Raw genomic sequence first — 27,626 nt, 5'->3', positions numbered from 1 at the left:
CTGGTATCATCAAAGATGAGCTTGTGGGGCCTTTTCGGGTTGAGAATGGAGTCAAGCTCAACTCCCAGTCCTACTGCCAGTTTCTGGAAGACACCTTCTTCAAGCAGTGGTACAGGAAGAAGTCTGCATCCTTCAAGAAAAACATGATTTTCATGCAGGACAATGCTCCATCACACGCGTCCAAGTACTCCACAGCGTGGCTGGCAAGAAAGGGTATAAAAGAAGAAAAACTAATGACATGGCCTCCTTGTTCACCTGATCTGAACCCCATTGAGAACCTGTGGTCCATCATCAAATGTGAGATTTACAAGGAGGGAAAACAGTACACCTCTCTGAACAGTGTCTGGGAGGCTGTGGTTGCTGCTGCACGCAATGTTGATGGTGAACAGATCAAAACACTGACAGAATCCATGGATGGCAGGCTTTTGAGTGTCCTTGCAAAGAAAGGTGGCTATATTGGTCGCCGATTTGTTTTTGTTTTGTTTTTGAATGTCAGAAATGTATATTTGTGAATGTGGAGATGTTATATTGGTTTCACTGGTAAAAATAAATAATTGAAATGGGTATATATTTGTTTTTTGTTAAGTTGCCTAATAATTATGCACAGTAATAGTCACCTGCACACACAGATATCCCCCTAAAACAGCTAAAACTGAAAACAAACTAAAAACTACTTCCACAAACATTCAGCTTTGATATTAATGAGTTTTTTGGATTCATTGAGAACATGGTTGTTGTTCAATAATAAAATTATTCCTCAAAAATACAACTTGCCTAATAATTCTGCACTCCCTGTATGTGTCACACATGGGCAAATGCAAGTCAGACCCTGAAAACATGTCTATGTGGGCCCCAAATGGGTTATGTTAAATTAATATGGGCATATATTTTACATGGGCTCAAGATTGTTTAGTATATATGGGACCCACTTGGGTTTCTCACATTAAAGCCATATGGGTGGGCATCCAATGTAGGTCCTTGTTGGGTCAGTGATGGTAAATGTGTACATTGGTTCAAAATGGTAGCACATGCTTATGTGAGGATTCTTCTTCTGTGAAGAGCCTGAGAAAGTGTTATTTGAATAAAGGAGGATTTATTCCAAACAAGCCCATCACAGATTGCACACAACCCAGGGAGTTCTGAAAGTCAAATTGTAAAAAGAATCTCAAAAGAAAGTATGAACATAACTCTCTTTTATAACCTGCAGATGGCACCCATGGGGTACCATTCTCTAACAAATCACCCTAACTTTAACATATTTGGCACAACCTCAGTCTATCACTTTTGCTATCCTTAAGTACAGTCAGATGTTCTTTACCCTTCATTTTTGACCCTCTCAGTATTTAGCCTTGGCTAGCGAATGTACTCAAAGTCCACATTGAGACCTCAAGATGTTATGTGTTATCAGACACTACAACCCTGCTGTCAAGTGAGACTATAGGAACTTTTTTTTTTTGAACATTCAATGTTACTCAAAACACTCTGCACACTATTCCAAATAACTGGTTTGAAACTGGTTACTTTTTAATTTTAGATTTCATTTTAAGTACTTAATTTGAACTTTCAGCGCTCTGCATGGTACGCTGCATGGTGAGGCTCAGATAAGATAAAATAAGGACTTCATGATTCTTCTTAGGTAAATTCACTTGTCACAGCAGCAATAATAAGTGATTAAAATGGACACAAGAGTAGAAAAAAAGAAAAGCAAAAAATACAAATAAAAAACCTAAGATAAAAGTGAATTACACAGACAAAATCCAGATTTGGCATTTGCAAATTAAGGATTACTGGTTGTTCAAACAATTAAGACTATTTACTTGAGCAAACATGCAGTTGAGGACTTTTAGTAGATCAGACACACTCTACTGTATTAGAGAAAAGACAGTTAGCTACATGGAAGATGGAAGTTTTGGTTAATCAGATCCAGTAAAGCTCCTGAAGTATATTACCGATCTGTTAAAATGTTACTCTTCAAACTTGTGCCCTCAAATTATATAACCAGAAATAATTTATATTTTCTTTGAAATAGAGGAAAGGAGAGGGAATGGGGTCTTTCAAGCAGTCACACTTCAACTGTGTAACTCCCTTGTCCTTATGGTGTATTGACACTATTGAAACTTTTCAAAAGCAGTCTAATGTTAGAAGAGCTTTTAGGTAAACTGTTATTCTTCTTCTTATCATTATTATATATTTTATTAATTATATTTTATTATGATGTTGATTTGGGTGACAATTATTTGATAAATATTATATATTAATTTTTTAAACATATTAACCATCCCTATGCTTAAAAAACTCTTAAAAATAAAATTGTTCTTTTAAACTTGTGCATTGTTTGACTTTTAAAATGTTTGTATCAGGTGTAAAACGACTTTTTAAATAAAGTTGTTTTTAATGTGAGCAGCTCCTATTGGCTCGTTTAAAAAGAGGGAGGAGCCGATTGCACCGCCTAGCCTCTAGTCTTCGCGGTCTTTCGTCAGTTGCCGCCTTTTCTCTCCCTGGTGTTTGAGAATGTGGAGGACAAAAGGATACCAAAGAATTGAAAACTAGGACAAAGGTAAATACTTAAAGTTTGATAAGTTTTCATCAATGGTTATTTTAGTAACTTTCTATAGTCGTCCTAAACGGTATAAGGGGGAGAAGCATAACATCTTTAGCTAGCAGGTAGAACTGGGTTAATTTACTGTATTGTCTTTGGCTTCATAATTTAAAGTTAATTACAAAACTCTTACTGCCTATATTCTACTCAATAAAGTTCATCTTATCTTATTCTGTTTTCATTGCACCATTCTCTCTATACAGTTTTTGAATTTACACACTATAACGTACACAGCAGTTTTTTTTCTGTGCTTCTGCAACTGTTTCTTAGGTTTTCCTACAAGGTTTTTGTAATTAATTAAAAAAAATTATATATTTTTTTGGCTTTAGTGGATTCCCGCTCAGCTAACTCGGCCATTATGCACTACCCAGTAAACAAAATGGCTGAACAGTATCTTAAATGTCTGAACATGAGCTAGTCATACCATGTTACGTAATATTCATGTGCAGTGTAGCAAGCTCACCTTATAGGGGTGTAAAACATGAGGCGTATGAGGTGATTGTTTAAATTACAGCAGTAGATGCCTGCAGCTGGAACCGTTTTCTGATCTGAACGTGAACCTACTGGTCACGTTTACGGTAATGTTACCAGATATGCATTGTACTATAGGAAAACGGTGGTGGATCAGTGTGCAAAAAGCCCCCAAAAGAAACACACAGCTTCTTTAGCTCAAACACTGTCTGATCACTCTCTTAGATACTGTGCTGTTCCATCTAGTTATTGGTTACTGAGAAATGTTAGGTCATTAATTAATTAAGAAAGTGCAGCTGTTCGGATCAGATGGTGAAGTAGGAAAATGCAGGACATGTTACTATAGCTGAATGCTGTGTAAAATACTAGTAATAAATCTAACTCCCATTTATGCCTTTTACTAATGTGGGGCTAAATAAAAAATTACAGGCATAATGAAATCTGCTACAATTACAAAGCTTAAGTTTAAAACAATTATTATATATTAAGCATTTTTTTGCTCTTTTTTAAAAATTCTTTTTCCTAATAATGGACTCAATTTTATTATCAAGTTCAAAGACCTATTAAACTTTTAAACCATTAAATCCAGGAAGTTAGATGCCCGTAAATGTACGAGACCCTCTTTATGGCTAGTATCCCCAAATATTTAATAATCCTTTCTAAAAGTACACAAATTTTGTTCTTTTCAATTAAATAGTGCATGTTTAATGTATTCTTGAGCAGGTAAAAATTCCACTAAATTAGTTTTTGCATATTTTTAAGTATAATCAAATTTTTATAGTTTGCGAGTACTTTTAATGTGGAGATTTTGCCACTTGATTTGAAGTTTGGATAGTGCTTTATAGTAATTTGTAAATGTTTTGAAGTCATCTGGCTTCTTAATAATTTAATAAAAAATTAACAAGCCATGTAATAATTTGAAAACCACTAGGGACCACTTATTACTATGTCACCAATTTTTTACTTAAAGGAATTTAGGATTTATGTCTGTCAAGTCATTTGTTCTGGCATAAGTCACCATTTTGATATATCTTCCTGTGACTTTAAAGCCTGTCAGCTAGTTGGATACATTTTTGCACTGCTAGTGTTTGCTGCTTGAATTTATCTTGAATTTATGCTTTGAGTTTATCATATAAACACATGCAGTGCCTTTCAAACTTTTAATTACACTGTTCATTTTGTGCATTAGTAAGAGAATCTTTTATATTGAATTATCCTGGGAAAAAACAAAAATGTTTGTATTTTATCATTCACTTTCTTTCATTTCCATTATCACGTTTAGATTCTTCAAGATCACAAGCACCATCTTTGACATGTAAGTAACTTTCATATTATTTGTATTACTTATTATTATTATTATTATTATTATTATTATTTTTAAAAAGTGATGGTCTTTGGGGCATCCTTTTTTTTTTTTTTTTACTGGTATTCAGTATATATATATATATATATATATATGCAACGATACACAAAATTCACGGTTCGGTTCGATACTTTGGTGACACGGTTCGATATTTTTTCGATACAAAAAAAAATGTTCATGCCTTTTTAATTTGTCATTTATTAAAATTATAAATATATATTTTAACTCAAAAGTACAGTTTTTAAATTTAATGTTGCTGAAACAACAAAGTAATAAAAAATCACTCATCTTTGGAAAAGAGAGTTTATTACAGAGAAATGTCTCTTTCCAAAATAAAAGCTATACTATACGCTTCTTCTGGGCTATATTCTCAGCAGCATATTAAACATATCAGGTCCCCATAAGGAGAATCCTGTGCTAACGGCTGTCTAAATGACTCGGGTAAAGTTTGTAGCATGCGTGCTTGTTGTTTTTGTCTGCTTCCACTTGTCTTTGCACTAGGATGATGTCGGAGTAAATATGCAGTCATATTCGTTGTGTTCCCACTAGTGCTGTCAGCGTTAATCTGAAATGACGTTAATGCCACAACACGGCAAATCTCCGTTAACAAGTTACCGCGGATCGCCCCATGCGTGGGGCTGGACTGCCAACACGTTAACGAGCTAACTGCGCTAACGCACCAGTTCCCACCAATGTAATTGAGCATTGCGTGGCACATCCGACATACTGTTTTACTTTAGTCCATGACGCGCTTACCTTCAGGGTCATACGTCACATGAAAACCAAAATAGTTCCAAACGCCAGATCTGAATGAGGGTGGGGGAGATTCAATTTGCCATGTTGCAAGGAGAGCTTAACTTCTGTCTCGCTAGCTTGCCCTGCGCTCAGTGAATCTGTGTTCGACTACTCCGCCTAGGCTGCACTGTCGAGCGTAGATCCACTGAGCGCTCAACACAGACAGCATCGTCAGAAGGAAAGTTGATCAAATAAATTAAAAATTTTGTATTGTTCGATACATATGCGTACCGAACCGAAAGCACTGTATCGAACGGTTCAATATCGATACGAGTATCGTTGCACCCCTAATATATATATATATATATGTATATATATATATATATATATATATATATATATATATATATATATATATATACATATATATATATATATATATATATATATATATATATACATATATATGCGTATATATGTATATATGTCTGTGCCTCGTTTCCCTTCATCTGTTTCATGTTCCTCTCCTTGTTTATGTCTGCGTTTTCCATGTCATATTGTCAAGCTCGTGTTGTCACAGTCTTCGTCTCATTTTGATTCCTGTTTTATTTTGACAGTCTAGTGTTTCCATGTTCGGTGTGTTTAGTTTTGCTTTTGAGTCTGTTGAATTCTCGTCATGTTTCCGTGCGTCCATGGCTCCAGGTTTTTCTATGTTCAAGGTTTTGCTCTTTGTCTATTGTGTTTAGCATTTAATTTTCCCAGTTTAGTTGTAGTTAGCTTTGCCTCAGTATACACCTGCCTTTTGTTTTGTACCTTTACCCAGCCACAAATAAACGGCTCCTCCTTAGTTGAATCAAAGTGGGTTTTTTGCGTGTCTGCAATTGGGTCCTCCTCCTCACTCCACACAGTCTGCTTCAGCCAGACTGTGACAGTGTATCTACCAATAATAATGATAATAATAATAATAATAATAATAATAATAATAATAATAATAATAATGATGATGATGATAACAACAATAATAATAATAACAATAAAAGAAAATTAAGTACATGTCCAACTTTAGAGCAGCGTGCCAGTGTTTTTTATACATTATATAATTAAATCTATCTGCACGGGCTTGCAACTAGCCCTGAAATGAACCTTCTCCAATAGAAAGTTCTCCAATAGACCACACAGAACGCAGCACCTTCTTCCTGTATTTATTTTTGTTGCTCCCGCCCCCGACACATCTGGCCAGTGAGCGGACTGAACATGGTCACGTGGTTTGTAGTGAGGCATTTTGGTTTTCTTGGACGTTTCTCTGTTTAAAAACAAACCAAAACAAACTACAGGTTTGCAAACTCATGAACGGACTGAAACCAGAGGAAACAAACTGTAGGTGTGAAAACAGGCTTAGAGAAAGAGAAAAAACTGAATCTGACTGCTCTTACAGTCGGCTCTTTAAACTCAAATGATTTTGCGTGATAGCAGCAGTGAGGGTGTGTTAAGGACCAGGCTAACAGATTACTTGAGTTCCTCATAAATTTCCTAGCTGTTTTTCCTCTGAGGGAATCAAAGGGAGATTCCACACTACTTGTTTCCACTTCCTGTTCAGTATATTATTTTGGTTTCTTGTGCTCTGCTGGTTAACTAGAATGTTCAGTGATTTCTTTAATGTAGTGTGAACACAAAATCCAAAATTACAGCTATGTAAGAGGTTGAGTTTTCTGTTTGTTCTGAAGACTTTCCTACAAATCATATTTGAAATGGTTCCAAATGGTTTTGATTGTCTTTTGGCAACCTGATTTTTCTTTAAATAACTCTCAGCATCCTACTGCTTTGGTTTCTACTTGGGGAGGGAAGTAATATCTTGTCACTGGGGCAGACACTTACAAATTAACCTTTGTGGAACTAGTCGGGTATTATGAGCAGTGCCGCAATAAGGGAAAAGGGGACAAGGCAAAGTACAGAGGACCAAATAAATAGAATAGAATAGAATAGAATAGAATGCCTTTATTGTCACTATACAGTTGTACAATGAGATACAGAGCATCTCCTACTCAGTGTAAACATGCTGGGGGGGGTACAGTTCTGTAGCGCTATATACATATGGACAGTATTAACATAGGGAAAAAGACATATATATATATATATATATATATATAAAATGTACAAATATAAAAGTTGGTTTTTAAAAAAAAAAAGAAAAAAAAAGTAATATGTAATAAATAGTGTTGTGTATATACAGTTGAGTTATTGCACATAGAATTGGTATTGCACAGTGGTGGTCCATAGAGGAAGTGGGAAGAAAAAAATTGGGGGGGCGGGGGGGCTGTGTTATCGGTGCATGTGTGAGTTCAGGGTGAAACTGTTTTTGAGTCTGTGGGTTTTTGTGCTGATGCACCTGTAGTGCTTCCCTGAGGGAAGCAGGCTGAACATGTTGAAACCAGGGTGGGAGCTGTCCTTGATAATGTTTGCTGCTCTGCTGAGGCAGCGGGAGGAATAAATGTCCATCAGGGAGGGGAGAGGGCAGCCGATGATCTTCTGTGCTGTCTTGACCACACTCTGAAGCCTCACTCTATCCGCCTTGGTGCAGCTGCCGTACCATACCGTGATGCAGTAGGTTAGCAGGCTCTCAATGGACGAGCGGTAGAAGGTCAGCAGCAGGTTGGAGTTCAGCTTGTACTTCCTGAGGACTCTCAGGAAGTGCAGCCGCTGTTGGGCCTTCTTGACGACCGAGATGTTGTCTGTCCAGGAGATGTCAGCAGAGATGAGCACACCAAGGAACCGGAAGGTGTGGACCCTCTCCACACACTCACCGTTGATGTAAAGGGGGCCAAGTCAGTGCTGTGTCTCCTGAAGTCAACAACGAGCTCTTTGGTTTTCTTAGTGTTCAGTGCCAGGTTGTTTTCTGAACACCATGCTGCCAGCTTCAGGACTTCCTCTCTGTAGTCTGCCTCGTCTCCCTTTGAGATGAGTCCGACTACCGTGGTGTCATCAGCAAACTTGATGATGAGAGTGTTGTTGTGGGTCGAACTGCATTCGTGGATGTAGAGAGAATACAGGAGGGGGCTCAGCACACAGCCCTGTGGGGAGCCGGTGCTCAGTGTGCGAGTGGAGGAGAGATGAGGGCCGAGTCTTACAGTCTGGGGCCGGTTTGTGAGAAAGTCCTTTATCCAGGCACATGTGAGAGGAGGGAGGCCAAGAGTGACCAGTTTGGTGATGAGGATGTCCGGGATGATTGTATTAAAGGCTGAGCTGTAGTCCACGAAGAGTATTCGGACGTAGCTCTGCCGCTGCTCTAGGTGACTCCGCACAGCGTGGAGGGCTGTGGCGATGGCGTCTTCTGTGGATCTGTTTGCACGGTATGCAAACTGGTGGGGGTCGAATTCTGGGGGTAGGTAATCCTTGATGTGCTGAAGGACTAGTCTCTCAAAGCATTTCATGAGATGCTGGGGCGCAAAAGCACGACAGCAAAGTAACTGAAATGAGGGTGAGATGTAACTGAGACAGGTGGGAATAGAGATCCAGTCAAATTCAACCCTAAAAAAATGTCAAATAACTAGATTGAATCAATGTGCTGCATTCATGCCCTACTTTTCTGGAGTAATTATAGCTCACTTTACACTGAAAGTAATCGGTGGTTCTTGTTTGGCTAATGCAACCAAATATAGTAGTTTAAAAAAAATAAAATAAAAACATCTGGTTTCTGAAACAATATGCATCAAGATTTTTTTAAATGTTTTAAAACCACAATATATTCAAATTTATGTACTGATATCACAAATTTATTGTGCAATATGGACACGTTAGATTCATTTTTGGTTTCAATTGAAAACATCAAAAATACCATTCACTTCTATAGAAGTCTGTTTATGAAAGTATCAGATTTACTCACAGGGGGAAAAATATAAATAACCCTTTGTTGCGTAGGAGGCGGAAGAACAAGAAAACCATATGTTGCACAACATCACAACTTATACTTGAGGTTTATGTTTCTGTCATGTTCCTGGGTCTGTTGACCCAGCGTTTTAAGTTTTAGTTTATTTGGATGTTGTTTATGTTTAAGTTCATTAGATTAGCGAAGTTCATTTGGTTATTAGACTCCTTGTGTTTTCTTCCCCTGTATTTAAGTTTCTCTCACCCTTTGTGTTTCATGCTGCGTGTCTTATGTTATCAAGTTTGTATTATCATGTCTGTCTCATGTTTCCTGTTTTATTTTGAAGGAGTCGTGTGTTCTTTGTTCATTGTATTTAGTTTCACTTCCCTTGTCCTGTCATTAGGCTCATGTCAGTCAGCTGTTCCTCCATGTGTTCCCACTTCCCCTAATCACCTCCTGTGTATTTAAGTCCTCTGTTTTCAGTGTGTCATTGTCAGGTCGTCTGTTGTCCACGCCATGTTTCCTATGCCATGCTTCCAAATTTCTTGTCTAGGTTTTTCTTATTGTTTGTTTAGATTTACCAGTTTAGGTTTGTGTTAATTTTGCTTCAGTTTGCCTTGCCCTTTGTTTGTACCTTTTTTACCAGATATATTAAACGGCTCGCTTTTTGTTAACATTTCAAGTTCTGTTCCCTGTTCCTTGGAGTCTGCGTTTTGGGTCCTTTTGTCAACCCCTACAGTCTGCCCTCGCCAGACTGTGACAGTTTCCTGTGAGAGCACTGTCAATTTTCAATCCAGCGTCGCTGGCTCCAATGAAAGAAACAATGCAAATAGCAAACCAAGAGACACAACAGAAGCTGAATCTAACAGAAGAGGGATAAAAGTTCACACATGCTTTTGTACTCAGTAATAAGTACAAAAGGTTGGAGGCAAAAAGAAATTGGAAACAAAATTGCAGCTGACCCCCAAAAGAAAAACAGAGAAAATAAGAAGTAGAGTGGAGTGCACCGTTTTCACATTTCTGTGTTTGCACCTGGTTGAAAGAAGCAGCGAGGGACTCCCAGCACTAAGGTTGTGGATGACAAGACATTCTGGTTTGCTGGGGGACACTTTCACACATTTTATACCCAGACGATTTTTAAAAACTACTTTTAAGGAGAGTCTCACCGTATGTATGCAAATACATTTATTCTACCTTAGCATTCTACACTCTCTGCTGCTGAGGATAACACTTTTTCACGCTACTTCCTCTGAAAACGTATGAGAACGAAGGCTATAACAGCGGCAAGGACTGCCAGAGCAGCCCCTCCATAAAGCAACGCTGGGAGCTGTGATTCTGGCTCCGGCTGCACTGGGGCCTCTTCAGCTGGTGCTTTGACAGGGGCCTCCACAGCCTCTGGGACTGGAGGTGCAGCGACCGTATCGTCTAGCTCTGCCACAGTCTCTGGTTCTGGCTGCGATTCCTTTGGCTGGTGAAACACAGTGATGGACTCCGGGTTCAGCTCTGGTTCGGACGCTAGTTCTAATGTGTAATCAGGCTCTGCTGGTGTTGTCGGGATTTCCTTGACTGGAGATGGGACTGCCATTTCAGCAGGCACTGGATCAGTCACTGGGGCAGTGACAGCAGCTGGTTCTGGCTCAGGCTCTGGTTGTACTGCAGGAACAGACAAAGGTACTGCAGGTTCAGCTTCAGTGGGAAGGGCTTCAGCAGGTTCAGAGGCAGGAGGAAGCAGCTCTGGTTCTGAGGAAATGACTGAAGGTTCTGCAGACAAGCTTGCAGGTGTCTCTATCGCAACTGGCTCTTCTAATGAAATCAGGGAAGCTGGAGGTGTGGGGTCTGCCTCAGCTGTCACTGGTGCAGGTGCGGTCTGGACTCTTAATTCCTCCCTGAGCTCAGCTAGCTCACTGTCAGTGCCTAAAACACTCATCATGCTTTCTTCTATCACTCCGCCTTCACTGCCTTCCTCCAACAGCTCGGCTTCCTCGCGCTCCACATGGACGATGTCCGAGTTTGAGGAGTTGTTTTCACTACACTGCTCGACCAGAGCAACACCCTCGTTGCTGTCCAGGCTCTTGATGTCTTCAGGGTCTATTGCACTAACCTGTTCCCACGACTCGTGGCCAGCCAGAGACACAGGTAAGCTTTCTGTCTCCCAGGAGCTCTGCTCGCTGCTGTTGTCTCCGGTGCACAGCAGTGACGAGGGAGGGCTGATCTGGTCGTGATCCTGGTCTCCTGAGAGGATGTAAATGTCGTTGCTGTCTTCGGCAATAGTCACACCTTGCTCTTCCTCCAACACGAGGCTGAATACTTCACCAAGTTCAGGGGTGGGAACCCCCTCCCTTTTCCAGACGTGGGCAAGGGTCCTCCGGCGTGAGGTTATCCCAGGTGGCACCTGCCAATGACTTGGGACCTTGGTTCAAAATAGCCACTGGTATCTACCAGTTTGTCGTCCGGGACGACATTGTGCAGTGTTTGGGCAGTAGAAACCAGGTTTCGGGCGTGAAATCTTAACTTAAAACTTCGGGGAAAGCCTTGGCTGTGGAAGGCCAAAAATAGAGCTTCAGGCAAAGTTTGGGTTGGTTGACGCTTTTAAATTCAGTTAGGGACTAGAAATCGGGCCACGGTCCGGGACCGAGACTGGTTAATTGATCGCAAAAAACCTGGGGTTTATCCGCTGGGCGGTTATCGTAAATTTGTCAAAATTGTGTAGGTGTTGAAATGTCAGGCCTGAGAGTGGTTGTAAATGTAAGACGACTTTGTAATATAAAATAAGAAATCTCTGTGTGAAAGGAGTCTGAGGCAGGCTGGAGCTATTTTTAGACTGTGTGAATGTGAAAAATGCAAATTAGTAAGCAGTGAACAACAAATACTGCTGCAAACATTGTTGAATGCGTGTGTTTAAGACGCCATTTATGTTTATTAGAGGACTATAAATAAAGTTTTGAGTTGTTACAGGATGTATAGTAATTGACTGAGTTTTGATATATATATATATTTATATATTGAGTGCATTGTATATACTTAAGACTAACATATTGCTTTCAGTAGTAACCTCTCTTCAGCAATAAATGCTGGTGTGTTTTATTTTTTCCATTTTATGTGTGTGCTGTGAGAATTAATAGAGGTTTCAATTGTTTTTCTTTGACTTGCTCTTTCTGATTATGAAAAGCATGTCCTAAAATACTCTTAGGAAAGCGTATTTTGAGTTATATTCCTCAACTCCTGTCACAGTTTAAGTGTGTGAATGCTGTGAGTAGTAGGTTTTGAGTGATTGGGTGTGATTTGTACAAAAATAATAAATAAGTAATAATAACACTACGAAAGTTGATAGTAGAGTGAGTGAAAAAGTGGAAGTTTGAGAGAAAAGGCGGTGTGTGTGAGACGATTCCTGATGTCTGAAAGAGCTCTGCTGAGCACGCTGAAGACTGTGATGTGAATGCTGACAAATGCAAAGAATTTAGTATGTTTAAAAGTGTGTGAAATAAGGGTGCATTGTTTTTAGATCAAGACTTAGTAAAACTAAACAGTTTGATTAGGTTGTAAAATAGGAAAGAGAAACAGAAAATATGGCTCTGAGCAGCTGCATGTGTGACAGGAAATGGTGTGTGTGACAGGAACTTTACATGCCCATAAAAGGAACTGACTGTGTCAAGGGAGCACCCAGAGAGAGAAACAGACGAGTTAAACTCTAGGCATATGAAGCAAATGGAGGTTTTAAGAAAAGAAATGAAAAGGATATTAATTGTATGCTTTAGTGTGTTAATACAGGTGGACTTCTCTCAACCTGGAACCTTGAGTACAGCGGCAAAAGGATAGATTAACAGAATTGGGAAAAACAGGCCAGGTTTTGGCTAAAATTTTACAGCTTGACCTCTCACTTTGTCCCCATCCTGAGAAGAAGCTCAAAGGACTTGAAGAATTAACAGCAGGCAAAAGACAGTGCAACTGAACCATTAACACTGACGACGACTGACGACTCCAGCAGCAGCATGAAAGAAACCACGTGATGAAAACATGCACGGTGAACTGCAGGCTGGTAAGAACAGTGTGACATGACTGTTTGAAGGCACTGAATGTGAATTACAGGCTGGGCAGTTGAACAGTGGGATAAAGAACTGTGGGAAACACTGGACACTGATTTTCAGATTTGCCATGCTTGGAGTAATCTTGAAAGAGAAGACTGAAAAGATCAACAGAGAAGAAGAAACCGCTGACTTGGGACTATAGTGGCTGGAGATTTAAGGCCACAAAGGCCACTGTGAGAAGAGGGACAGGGACCAGTGAGAGGTGAAGCCCAGACCAGTTCGACTGCGAGAATACAGGATATAATTGGGTTGAAACTGAAGGCTGAACTGATGATGGTTTAGAGATGACCACCAGATCACAACAAAGAGGTAAACAAAAAATAGAAAACACGCATACACAAATTGTTACATGTGAAATTATTTTTGGAAAGAATCAGAAGTGAGATAGTTTGAATCCAGAGCTCAGTGAAAAGATGCATGAATTAAACCTGATTATAACATACAGATGCAATGAAGAAGCAGCTTACACTCCATTAACATGACCAGATATCATGTACGCAATGAAGACACGCTTACACTTATACACATGACATAATTGGTATTTTTGACAGGAAAGAGAGGGAAACGGGTCGTTTAAGCACTCGTGTTAATAATGAAAGGGTCTCAGTTGTGTTTTTTTTTAGGGGCAAAGCAGACCTGGATCAATTTTCCACATGCAGCGGTCGGAAGAAAGTTATAGGTTAACATCACTGGACATGTTAAGGCAAGTTTCTGGTTGAATTGTTCACAGCGCCATGAGTCCATGAACCTGACAAGCAAGCTCTGACCTATGGCTGAGGACCAGGAATGCTGTTATTTCAGGTGGGAAATTAAAATTTGGGTTAGCAAATCGGGGAAAGAGAAAACTGACTGTTTAAGTGGAGAATTGTGAAGGAGTCTGAAACACTGCAAAAAGCAACATATGCAAAATCACATACACAAGCAGAAAATACATTAACCTTACAAGGACAAGCTCATGAAGATTAATGCATAGACATTGATTAAACCTGGCTAAGAACACAAACATACGCAATGAAAATCAGCTTGCTACTTGTATGAGTGTTAAAATGGTGTGAATGTTTAATAAAATGCACTTAGAGCTTGAAGTTGAGGAATAACTCAAAGAAGCTATATGACAAAGGGAGTGAGTTATGGAAAAAGAAAAGTGATTAAAGTAGTTTTTATAAGAGTGACTTAGGAGTGCTCTTGTACTGATTGATTAAAGCAAGTGATTAGTATAGAAAGAAAATGAAAACAATTCAATAATGTGGTAATGTTTAAACATGTATTTCTCTTGTCATGGCAACTTCTTGAGATATGACTCAGTATGCAAATCAGCTGGAGTGAGTGGTGACGAAGAAGCTTCCTGTGTGTGTGTGTGTGACTGAGGCTTTCAACTGAGGAAACAGAGCAGTGACTGAGGAGGATTACTTGGTGAAATATATAATGGTAAAGTAACAGGTTAAATAAATTTAGTGGTCAGGTCTGTTCAGAAGTGCAGATTTGGATAGGACATTTATAGTTTAGTGATGATACGTTGTTGTAATGGGTTTATATCTTATGCTGAATCTAAGTATGGTAAAGTGCTTAAAGGCGACCGTGATTGTGTGCAAACTGTGCAGCTTTTGACAAGGTTTTCGGTGTATTGAACGGGTGAAATTATGTCAGTTGACCTGGGAGTGTCAGGACCCTGGTGGGTTGATTCTGTCAGTTAGGTTTGGGTTGTTTTTGTTTTTTGTTTATTTTTTATTTTTATTTTTAATAGAGGGAGTTTTATTAAACATGGACATGTCTAGAATTGGGCCCATTATTTTTGTAACAGTGCACTTAGAGAAAACCTGTCAGGTGATTTTGTTTTGTGCTGTGATGAGCTAATAATCAGCTCTCTTTTTTCTTATTTTCGTTCTAAGCAGGCCTGCAACAGTGAATAACAGCGCTGAAAAATTCTCGGGAGAGCAAATATAAGGTGGGCTTTCCAGATTACAATTGGCTAAGGAGAAGGCTACCTGTGGGGACCCGATCAGGTCGTAAGTCCCTGTCTAAAAGGATTGTAGCGATTCAATCCAGTCCAAAAGCATAAAGAACTGTTTTCCTATGACAAATAAAACAAATGAATGAGCTCATTTTGCTGAGGGTGGAGAATCTGATTATTTGCGCGGGAGGCTCCACTATCAGCAACACCTGGTGTGAATGCGTGTGAGTGAATGTGTGCGACTGGACAAAGGTTGGGATGAATAAATGTGGGCAAACAATTTGCCATGCCAGGAAGAGAAAGGGGATGCTTTGTTTTGCTTTTGCCATAAGCAGGAGGAGTGGAAGACTTAATTCTGGGGATGGTGATTTTGGGTTGCTGATGTTTGCTTTGAGAAAGTTTCTGTTTTATTGACTGGGGTTAGATTATGGTATCACATTATATGGGCGGGAGAATGCCAAATGCTAAAGGGGAAACATTTTTGATATAACTCATGTTACCATTAACTGAAGAAACACATGACTGATAACTGTTCTGTTTTAAGTTTATTTTTTATAACGCAGATTGGATCATAAGTGGGGAAAACTAGTGAAGATTGTAGGAGTAGAAAATGTTTGATTTCTTTTTGATTTCTAGAAGAAGTGGTTATAATGCAGGCTTACACATATAGATATTACATAGATTTATTTTTAGGGTAGAGGAGAGAGCTTCTGAAGAGGATGTTAAAAAGTGTCGCTGACCCAAATGAATAACATTGAAGATTATATACGTAGAAATGATTTTGTATATACATTGCGACTGTGCTCATTCGGAGTTGTTGCTTGGTCTACAGAGGGTCTTAAGCTTTGTTTGGCGCGATGTCCAGACAATCTATTGTGTAAGAGACTTAGAGCATAGAAGGCCGCACACGCTTACAAACACATAGAATCCATTAACCTGTCAGGCCAAAGGCCTGAAATTCATTTAGCTTATAACTGAAGTTGAGCTTGCCTAGCAACAAGTGATAGAAAAGAGGAACTGAATAGGAGTTTTGCTTGTAATGAAACTGTGTGACGTGTAAAGTACCGAAATAACACATGCAGCTCCACAGGTGTCTTATGTGTTGTTAATGCTAAAAGAGGAGAAACTTGTTGATATAATTCGTGCCATTAACAAAAGGGGCCACTGTATAAGTTAACTAAAGTTTATAGAGGAGCAAAATGAAATAAAAATGCTATATCAAGAACAGGTTATAACACAGGAAATGTGAGTTTTAAAATGAAGTTGGTGTTACCACACAGGAGTTGTTTCTAGGCAGCTTTTAGCTATGATAAAATTTACGCATGAGTAATTGCTTATATGCTTAAACCTAATTGATTAAAATGGTTGTTTTCTCTTTGATCTTTCAGTAGAATAGGCGCTTATAATGATTTGCTTGTGATCTATTGTGAAAGGTGACTTTTAGGTCAGAGTGGAGGCACTTGCAGCAGCGACAGTTTTGTGTACAGGATGTTGATGATCAGATAAGGGAGAAGATAATTAGGATCATGCTTTTGATTAAAGAGTCCCAAACATGATAAGTTAGGGAGGCGTAGGAAAAGGTGTTTTGTTCCCTTTGGAGGTCTCGGCGACCACAGGGCTGGGAAGGATCCTGGAGGCCGGAGACCGAAGGGAGCCACAAGAGAGGGACCCAGAAAAAGGACAGACCACTGGAGATTCACAAGTGTAAGGGGTGTCTCACCGGTATCGGTAAGTTCAGTGGTGAGGGAGGAGTGCTGATTGAGCTCAGCTCGCACTCTCATTCTCTCCAGCCACTGGCCAACTTTAGGCTCACTGATACCTTGGGTGTGACCACCTCAAACATGAAATGTTCTCAGGTGGAAACTGGCGTCTTACTACTGGCAACGGCTCTGCTCATCACGCTACCCGCACGAGAAGACGGCAGGAAACAATACACGAGCTGAGAAAAGAGATGGACACATGACAACTCACATTTAAGGCACATGACACATCATTGTATACACAGAGTGCTTATTAAGAAGTGTGTTCTGGTCGACCACCTCGAACACCTGAGGTTGTTGTCTCATTCCCTGAGCCAGAGGACGGCTAGAGAGGGTCGGAGCAATGACACAAGTAAAGTGTGGTGACCCTCTTTTTAAGGAAACAGGGGAGTGTGGGGGTTAGAGAAATATTTTGCTGCTATTGTTCATGGTCATCATCATTACCATTGCAGTAATAACATTAATAACATAATCTACAGCATTGATATTGCATTCAGATGTTTAAACACCCGCCTCTCGCCCTATGACAGCTGGGATAGGCTCCATCGCCCCCCGCGACCCTGAAAAGGAGAAGCGGAAGCGAATGGATGGATGGATGGATGTTTAAACATATTGGTACCCAATTAGCCTTTATTACAGGTGCAGTTATAACCACTTTAAACTGTTGAGTTGAATTTATAATCTTAAATGCTTTTGAATGCTTTTCAAAATCTTAAATGTTTATATGTAGATTACATTGCATTATAAAAGAAAGGCCTAACTCTGAGTACACTCTGTGCCAAAGTAGACAGGAAGCGCAGGCTTTTGCAGAGCATGTTTTGCATCCAGGAAGTATACTTCTAAAATGTCTTTGTTCCCTCTGTAAAGTGTGCATTTTGGTTGTCATTTTGAGGAGCTGTTTGAATGATGCTATTTGAATAACCAGGTTATTCATTATTATCTTTTATACTTTTATATTCTTTGATCAAGCTTTTAGTAGAGGTTCTTGATTAAAACATTTATTCAACATATTACAGATATAGTTTCAGTTAGGTTATTATGCACATGAGAATTGGCCTCTCTTCTCATAAGACAAAGTTCGTGTGAGGTCGAGACACACACACACACATACACACACACACCTGCACACACTGTAGGTAGGCTTATGTTCCAGGTGAGAGTTCAGATATATGTGCTTGCAACTGCATTTTTGTGCGTGCAGAATTGCTAGTGTGTTGCAGAGCATGGCCCGAGGTTTTGGAGAAGCGAGAGCGAGATGAGCTACAGGAGGCACCTGCCGTGGAGACGGAGACAATGTTCTTTTCAAACTGTGTTAAAAGTCATTGTGGTTTTGATTTGACGTATGCATGTATTGTATCTGATGACGCATGAGGGGGCGTTAACCCTGATGAATCAAAAGCAATCTGAAGTGTCTTTTTGGGCGGAGATCTACAGCTGATGTTATGCAGTGCACATCTCACCACCCGTGTTCATTAAAATCATCATTTGACTCCACCCGGCCGGATCAGTGTTGTTATTTGGATTACCTCCTGTATCCCTCCTCAATATTTGAACCCTTAACAGAATTCTGAATAGGACTGCTATAAGGGGGGGCTTTTGCGGACTAAATCCACACTTGTTTTATCTTCTACGCCACCTAGTGGTAAATAACAGAGGAAGGAAGCATCTGTAAGCTGAGGTCCTGTTATGTAACATGCAAATATAACCATGTGAGTAAAAATAACACAGGGCTGAGTTTGCTGGAAGAAGATCCATTTAAATAAGTTTCATAAATCAATATATCGAAGCTTAATATATTAAAGTAAGCCTAGTTTTATCATGCAAACATTTAGCAAAGAAAAAAAAATTAAATTTTTTTAATATGAATGCACATCACTGCACTGACCATGCACTTACAATTTGTGGTTCAAAATAGGCAACTGACAATCCAAGACAAGTAGTAAAATCAAACATAATTAAAGCTGCAAGCAGCGTTATGAGGGCCGTCGCACCCCAGCGCGTCGAGCCACGCCCAACACCTACAACCAGCACGTCCGATCTGATGTCACATTGATGGAATTCATGCATGTAACCACCAGCTAACATTTCATCTCATTCAATCATGATTATAGTCGTCCCACTAGTGGCAAACAGATGGTCGTTTTAAAAATCCCCCCAAAAAACCAAGAACAATTTTCAAATAAAATGATCACTGCACAAATATGAAACACGACTTTAACCCCCTGTAACTTCTAAGTTAATCGCCCCACATGGTCCTCCAGAGACGAGGTGACACCAAGCGGACCAAAAATTCAATTCGTGTCAAGTCTGCCAAATTAAACAAAATACTTCTGGTTTAACTATCAAAATAAAATAATGTGTATAACCGAGTAATTAAAAAGTTCAATCATCAAATAACAAAGCGGCTACAATAATTACAGTAAACTAGAAAGTGCATTTTCTGAAGAAACTGCAGTGTGAATGCTTGCATCTGAATTTATGCACCGAAATGAATTAATTGCTGAATTTAAGTTAAAAAACAGAAATTTTCGCCTGAAAACAAAAGTGCTGAACTGCTAAAAGCTGACATTCACACAGAAGAAGTTGGAAAATAGCTGAAAATGTTTTAAATGTAAATTAGAAAAACCTAAGAAATGAGAGAAGAAAGTTTTAGAGTCAGAAAACATCTGAATGAATATTAAAAGTTCATATTCTTTGAATCACTGAATGACTCAAATGTGATCCTTCTACTTGGATCCACACAGTTTAAAAAGTTTACATCTCTGAGCTTTCAAAGACACTGTGTTGGAAAGAGAACAACGATGGCGACGTTTTGAGGGTAAAATGATGGCTGTAGAGCAAACACTGTGGACACAGCAGCAGTTGAAAGAGAAGTGTTTAAGATGAATCTTGGCAGAGAGAGGGAGAGCTCGTTAAGCAGGCATGTGTGAGCCTGGTTGCTATAGTGACTGCACCCAATGGCTCCATACAGACGCACACAGAGGTCGTGTCCAAATTCATGGGCTGCTTCCTCCTGAGGCCGCATTTGTAGACCGATTACGTCACAGCGACGCGCCGAAGGCTGTCCAAATTCGTAGACTCCTCCGATTGCAGCCGACAAATGCGTCCTCCTTTTCCCCGAATTTGAAGGATGGGTCGGGTGTGTCCTTCGTGGCCTACCATATCCCAGAATTCATAGCGCGGCCCAGCCAAACTCCAGTTTCCAACAATGGCGGCCGCTACTAAGTTTTAAAATTACTCATACTAATCTTTCTGGGTCACAAAATAAACTTTTAAGATATTTTCAGGCGAGAAAGTAGCTGTGTAAACATCAAATATCTGCTCGGTTTATCAAGATATCGCATATTTGCAAAAGTGCTTCGACGTTTTCGGAGACGTCTGCTACCCACCAGCTCGATAGCTCGCCGGGAGCTCGAGGGTTACTGATGCGGCCAAGAACGGCACAACTCCCGGCACATCATTTTCAGATCACCGCGGACTTTCGCTACTCGGGTTAAACGTAATATATAAGTCACTTGGACAACCTAAAAATGTTATTGTTGGGCTTTTTTCAGTGTTTTATTTGTTCGTGAGTAAATCGGTTTGGCTGAGATTCAAGTTATTAGATTAGATTAGATAGCGCCTTGAGGCGATTTTTGTTGTGATTTGGCGCTATATAAATAAAATTGAATTGAATTGAATTGAATTGAATAGATAAAATAAAACTTTATTAATCCCCCGGGTGGGTTCCTCCTTGGTTTTTACACAGCTGACTAAACGTCAAACAGAAAACTGATTAAACAGAAGTATGAGACGGTCGAGAATTTACACCAGTGCCCTGTTATATCTTAGATAGCAAGGAGCAGACGGCCGAGTTTATTAAACTCCACCGAGACAGCGGTGACGCTAATCAGAAGGCTAGACCGTCCAATTTCCCCAGCCGTTTACTTCCGGCCTACCCGACCTTCTGAGGACCCGGCCCACGTAGACCGCGAAGGCCGGGTCCTCAGGAGGATGCAGCCCATGAATTAGAATAGAATAATGAATAGATATTGAAAAGATAAATACAAGTTGAATAGATGTGAGTGAAGTTGGCCCCCCCACCTTCTTCAAATCCAACAAAAGTGGTATCAAACGTTTGTGCTGCAAAGATTTTCGTTTGTGCTGCTTCTGTTTTAAAGATATTAATAAAAATTTCTAGAGGTCATCAGAGGTCAACCAGCCCCCCCACATTAATTAAATCAAACAAAATGGGTGTCAATCAACTGTGCTACGTTTGTGCTGGTTTGTGCTGCTAAAATTGTTGTTTGTGCTGCTTCTGTTTTAAAGATATTAATAAAAATTTCTAGAGGTCATCAGAGGTCAACCAGACCCCCACATTAATAAAATCAAACAAAATTGGTGTCAATCAGTTGTGCTACGTTTGTGCTGCTAAAATTGTCATTTGTGCTGCTTCTGTTTTAAAGATATTAATGAAAAGGTAAAGGTCAAAAGGTCAACCAGCCCCCCACATTACCCAAATCAAAGAAAATTGATGTCAAACGTTTGTGCTACGTTTGTGCTGGTTTGTGCTGCAACAATTTTTGTTTGTGCCACGATCATTTTAAAGATATTAACAAAAATTTCTAGAGGTCAACAGAGGTCAACCAGCCCCCCCACATTAATTAAATCAAACAAAATGGGTGTCAATCAACTGTGCTACGTTTGTGCTGGTTTGTGCTGCTAAAATTGTTGTTTGTGCTGCTTCTGTTTTAAAGATATTAATGAAAATGTAAAGGTCAAAAGGTCAACCAGCCCCCCCACATTACCCAAATCAAACAAAATTTATGTTAAATGTTTGTGCTACGTTTGTGCTGCAAAAAATTTTGTGTGTGCTGCGATCATTTTAAAAATATTAATAAAATAACGTCTTGATGCATGCTGAATCATCCAGGTAAGTAAATCCCAAAAGGTTGATTCTGTTCATCTGGACATTTTCAGTGGGAGAAACGTTTTGTCACTCATCCAAGTGACTTCTTCAGTCTCAGCTGACTGCAGGTTTCCCCAACCTTATAAACAGTACATTTGCATAGTGAAGGAAACTAGCGCCACTGAATGAACAATGTGCTGGGGGGTTAGTTCCATGATTGTTAGTATGCAAATTCTTATGACCATTGATCAATGACAACTAATCAAAGCCTACTGATCAATGGCCATGAGTACCAGTCACAGAAAGTGGGGAATGGCTACAATCACAGCATTGTAAGATGGTGAAAGATGTACTCTTGGGCCCCCCTTCTTGATTCAGAGATGGTCAGCATCCTGACAGCCCGATGGACGAAGCGGTCTCTCAGTCTGCGTGTTCTGGCCCGGAGGCTCTTCAGTATCCTTCCTGATGGCAGCAAACTGAAGACGCTGGTGAAGGGATGAGTGGAGTCACCTGTAATGGAGAGGACCTTCCAGATGAGGCAGGTGCAGTAGATCTCCTGGGGAGGGAGGCAAATGTAAATGTAAATGTAATTGATTGATTGAAATGTATTTGATTATTTTAATAAACCATGTGACTTGGATGGATTTGATGCTGGCGTGACCACAGTGCACACGTCTGCTGTTGCTCACAGTGGTCCAAGGGACGCTCAGGGAGTTTGTGTGTTCGCTCAGACACATGAAACATTAGAGGGAACATTGGCTCTTTTCACTCTTTTCACTCTCACCTTGGCCACTCCCACCTTCCTGTAGTTCCTCTCTCTTATCTTCACTCAGTCTAATTATTGCTGCTTTCAATCAAAATGTTAAAACTGCAGTGGATTTCCTGCTTCTGACTTCTGAGTCCAACTTGAGCCCAAACAGCTGCCCTCATAGTTTTGTGTCCTCGTTCAGTTAAACTGATCCTGGCATGTGGGTGATAATTACAGCTTACACAAAGCTGCCCAGAGGTTAGACTTGCTGAAAAAGGTTTTTGCTTTAATCTCTTCTGTTATCCACAATCCATACAGAAAGGATCCGTCACTTGTCGGCACAGTAAGTCCCTGCCTCTAAAAGCTCTGTGGCACCTGAGCTAGAGAATGAGTCGTTTATTTCACAGTTTTCTGAGTTTTCATTGGATTTTTCTGAGGTTACTTTGTATCAATGCCTGATCTGATTTTTCCCACAGCAGCCACTAGGTGGCAGTGACTACACGCTGCTCAACTATGCATTCAGCCTTGTGCAGGAGGTCTATCGGTGGCGAGCTGAATTATTCACTGTCCAGACCATTGCTCTATTATTAATGTCTGATTTCAGCTTTTGCATTGTTTGTTGGGCCACATGAGAGTGAGTCCATTTTTCCTCCTTTTGTGTCTTCTAACAGCTAAAACTGGCTGTTAAAGTTTAGGTTAAGTTTCCGTAACACATTACATATATGTACATAATGTCAGCAAATCTTTTTTCAAGGCAGATTTTCTGGCGTGTTGTAAAAACAGCAGAGGCTGGGGCAAAATTTCCTTACAATGATTTAGTCCCATTCACAGTCTGTGTGAGCAGTGGCAGTTACCACCAGCGTGCACAGCCAGCTCTGCTAAATGAAATGCAGTACTCTAAATTACGCCTGTGCTGTTCCTGCAAAGATAGAAGCACACTGAGGCGGCTGAATCAAATACCGTAGCAGCACAGCACAGAGCTGAAGAAACACAATGAGGGCCTGTGGCCATAACTTTGAAGATAAAGCTCTGATTTGATTTGCTCAGACTGTGAGGACAGCAGGTTTCATCTACCACCGCATCCCCTGCAAACATGTTTGGGAGAGGTTTTGTGCAGGTCTGTGGCTGAATCCGAAGCCCAGGCTTCACCACAGCATACTGCAGGCGAGCTCAGCATGTTCCTGGGAAAACAGAGGCTAGTGCACATACCCACAGCTCACAAAGTCCATGGAAATCTTCAAATTAGGCTGACTTATAAACTATAAACATAGAAAACAAAGCTGAGCTTGAACATGAACAGAAAAAACCTCCATGGTCCAGTCAAGGCTCAATCACAGAGCTTTAATAACCAGCTTCATCAGTGAAACACCAGCTGTTTGCAGTATAGATCCAGAGGTTCACTTACTGCATTTGAACTGAGCTCATTCACTTTAAGCAGTCTGCCTCTTGTCATTGAGCGAATCAAACCATGCTTATGATCTTGGCTGACTTTTCTCATCCAAGTAATCAACAATCACTTAGTGATAAAAGTGAGCAGAAAGATGTTCAGTGACTTTTAGTAACAACTCTAGTGTCCTTGAATGCTATTTAACATCTCACTCCACTCACTGTAGTTAAAGTATGAAGCCATTAGCAAAGACCTTGTGTCATGACAATAGCTGTGTAGTAATGGAGGGAAAATCCTCTTATTTATTTACTTTTTAAAATCCTGTCTGAATAATCTGAACTGTTGTGCCAAACACATTTTACAAGAGCAGCTCTATGAATTCTCCACAGGCTCCTCTTCTCCATGTGTTTCTTTTATCTGCTTATTTCTTCATTTCTATTCATGTTATTCCAGTTATGTGGTGGTGTGTGTGGTATACAGTATGACAACATCTAAGGCAGGACAGGCACAGGTACAAAAATCTTCTAGTGGTGTGTGTGTGTGTGTGTGTGTGTACCTGTTTAGATATCTTTGTGAGGACCAAAAATTGGCTTGCTACTATACATGTGGGGACCCTTATGGGGACAAAATGCCCTCTATTTTACTCTAAGTAGAGTCACATTCTTTTAATGTAACTCTGAGGTGTAAAATGATAGTAGTTAAAATCGAGTGTTAAAAATGAGTGTTTCTATGTCAGATCTGGAGGTGTTACAATGGAAACATTAACTCTTGACCTCTTAACTCTGAACTCCTACAGGGGCTATGACACCAATAGAGTAAATTCACAGACTCCGCCCCCAGCACCATAGGCTCCAATCGAAGCTGAAGTGAAGCCGTTTCAGAACATTTTGCTCTACATATTTGAGTTGTTTGCCATGCTTGGTAAGTCATTTTTTCAAAGATTATTTCAATTATTATTATTAGCTTTTACTTATGTGGCTCTTTGGGGTGGAGACAAAGCTGTGTGAAAGGCATTAGCCATGTTGCTCGGTGATAGCATAATATTCTGTTTTAGCTAGCTGAAAGGTATTGTTTGCGGGCAAATACCACAGCCTTGAAAAAAAGCTTGCATGTGAATTTTCAGTCAAATTTTTGGTCAAATACACCTAAAACAATGTCTAGAATGTGAAATGTTGGTATAATGGTGCTCCGAAGTTCAGAAACGGGAAAATTCCCGCTTTTTAGAATTAATTAGAAGATAACTCTTACGTAGTTAAACTAAAATACTCTTTGAGAGTTAATATATAAACTCTTAACACCTAGTTAGCATTAGTAAGTGTTAAATTATCAACTCCAGACAGATTTGGTGTTTAACACTAAATCAGAGTTAACGTACCAACTCTCCAAAAAGAGTTAAATTAACACTCTCTGGTGTGGACCCATATAGACACTTTAATAGTGTTGAAATCAAATCTGACAGTGTTAATTTGGACATGCTGGATTTGCTGTGCACCTTCTTCCTTCCAGATGATGATGATTTCCTGTCCCAGATTTCTGCAAACAACATGGTTTTAAAAATGCCTTTTTTCCAGCCACCATCACTACGGTGCACAAATCATCGCTTTGCTCTCCTACGTGATTCTGTGTGAATTCTCTGTTTCAGAGTAATGAGTGATATCGCAATCTAAACACTTCCTGTTACCAGTTTTAATTTACTTTTATGCAACTAAATACATTTATATAAATGTGTAACTGTACATAGTTGTGATTTCAGACTGAATTTCTGTGATTACTGGCCCACCTGTAATGCCTTCAAAGTACACCAGGGGGCCACAGCGAGCACTTTTGAAATCACTGCTCTGTTGTTATTATTGATTTGTTTATTCCTTCAGTATTTTGTCTCATGCTTCCTTGTTGTGTGTGCACCCGCGTCATTAAAACATCCTCCAGCTACACGACTGTTTGGATCTGACAGACTGGTCCATCGTCGAACAGCTGGACCTGGAGACCTTCACTCAGTCTGTGCTTTTCTACATAAAATGATGTGTAGAGAACGTGTCAGTGAACAAAACCATCTGGGTTTTTCCTAATTGAAAACCTTTGGATGATGAGTCCAGGTTTATGGTTTTTTGGTTTCGAGTCTCGTAACTCAGCCTTCAGGCGGAGGGACAGTTCTCTGCACTGCCAGAGCCAACCAGAGGAGGGGCATCAAACAGTAAGATGCAGGGCTTCCTCACTGACAACAACCCACATTAGGTGTGGAGAGGTATCCAAACTCCACTACAAAGGACAGAGACCCCCCAACTTTTGACAGCAGCCTCACACTCACAGAGTAGCTCAACACCTTCTGTGCTCAGTTTGAGGCCAACCCTACCTCCACCGTCATTCTCATCCCCAAAAAGACTGTCAGCCTCGATGACTACAGACCTATCGCCCTCACATCTGTAGTTATGAAGTGTTTTAGTGTCTCAGCCTATCAGAGACAGGACTTCCCCCTCGAACTGTTAACAAACACTAATTACAACTTAGTTACTTAGTTACTTAGTTACTTAGTTAGTTTTTAAAAACACGATTTACAACCTGAATAGGTGATAAAGTGATAGATCTTTCAGCCCAATTCTACTTTTTCTGCATAATCCATCATACAAAATGCAATCAAATGGAAAAGTCTCTTTTTAAAACTTGTTTTATTAGTTTTAATCTTTTAACTTTATGCATCAAGCAAAAATTTAATTGTATGCAACATTCCCTGACTGGAAGAAATTTGTTTAACATTTAAACCTATTTTCTGCACATTCCAGCACATAAAATATTTTTTGTGTTTACACTCACTCTTTCAAATAGATGCAAGTAAAACACAGCAGAAAATAAATCAAATCAAAGACTAGCGGTCCTGTTGCTCTATTTCCACCTGTAAAGCAGGAGTGGGGCAGGCGGAGGTTTATCCTGGTGCAGGTGTGCCGCAGCGGTCAGTGGAAGAATCCGCGAGTTTCTCTGTGAGTTTCCGTGGTAGCTACTCGGTGCTTGTTTGGAAGTTTAGGGGTTTTTTTCGCTGTAAAAAGAAGTTTTCTTCCCACGCACAACGGACGCTAATGTTTTTGTCGTTTTTTATGGAATCAAACTCAAAGTAAGGTCAGTACTTCCACGCTTTAAATGCTGCACACTCATACTCTCTCCCGCACTCCATATATGATCCATTGTTGATCTGCACACAGCTGTTGCCACAAACGTCGCACTCGCTTACGTCACTGTCATGAGACATTCTCGCAAAAAAATCACGGTTTTAGTAACGCAGTAACGCAGCGTTCCTACGGGAAAGTAACGGTAATCTAATTACCGTTTTTGCAATAGTAATCCCTTACTTTACTCGTTACTTGAAAAAAGTAATTGGATTGCAGTAACGCGTTAAAAGTAACGCGTTACTGCCCATCTCTGATGGTCACTGCATCACGTGTACTTCCATGACTTCTAGTCCTAGAAATGTAAAACACATCAAAAAGAAAGCTTAAGCAATAAGTGACAACAGCGAGCTGAATCTCAAATTCAGTGTCTGACGTGGTTTTCACATTGCTATTTGAAACATTTTGTCTGCATGTTAGTGGACATTAGCTGACAGTAAACATGTGCTGTTTAGATGGTATTTTAAAACTAGACATAAATGTTGGATTTTTTTCTCCACACATCTGCAGTTTGCCAGATGTGTTGATGGTTTTTGTGGCTTTAGAGACACAAACAGCATCTCAAAGAAATGAAACGAACAAGAAAAGGAAAAGAAAAATAGCTCTTCTGTAAATATTC

General features: G+C 39.9%; 1 protein-coding gene across 1 annotated transcript; it reads right to left on the bottom strand.

Annotated features, from left to right (window-relative positions):
* Positions 1-8,868: 8,868 nt before the first annotated feature.
* On the bottom strand, positions 8,869-26,214 carry LOC146384580 (uncharacterized). The gene is made up of 2 exons (XM_084932493.1): positions 26,203-26,214; positions 8,869-11,440 (listed from the first exon to the last, which is right to left on the bottom strand). Exons 1-2 carry the CDS (start codon positions 26,212-26,214, stop codon positions 10,271-10,273), a joined length of 1,182 nt encoding a protein of 393 aa, XP_084788619.1. The 3' UTR covers positions 8,869-10,270.
* Between the last annotated feature and the right edge of the window lie 1,412 nt (positions 26,215-27,626).

Source organism: Perissodus microlepis, chromosome 7 (assembly GCF_051167445.1).
Source record: "Perissodus microlepis isolate ML-2025 ecotype Zambia chromosome 7, ASM5116744v1, whole genome shotgun sequence".
Classification (NCBI taxonomy): Eukaryota; Metazoa; Chordata; class Actinopteri; order Cichliformes; family Cichlidae; genus Perissodus; species Perissodus microlepis.
This window is presented reverse-complemented; position numbering and strand designations above follow the sequence as displayed.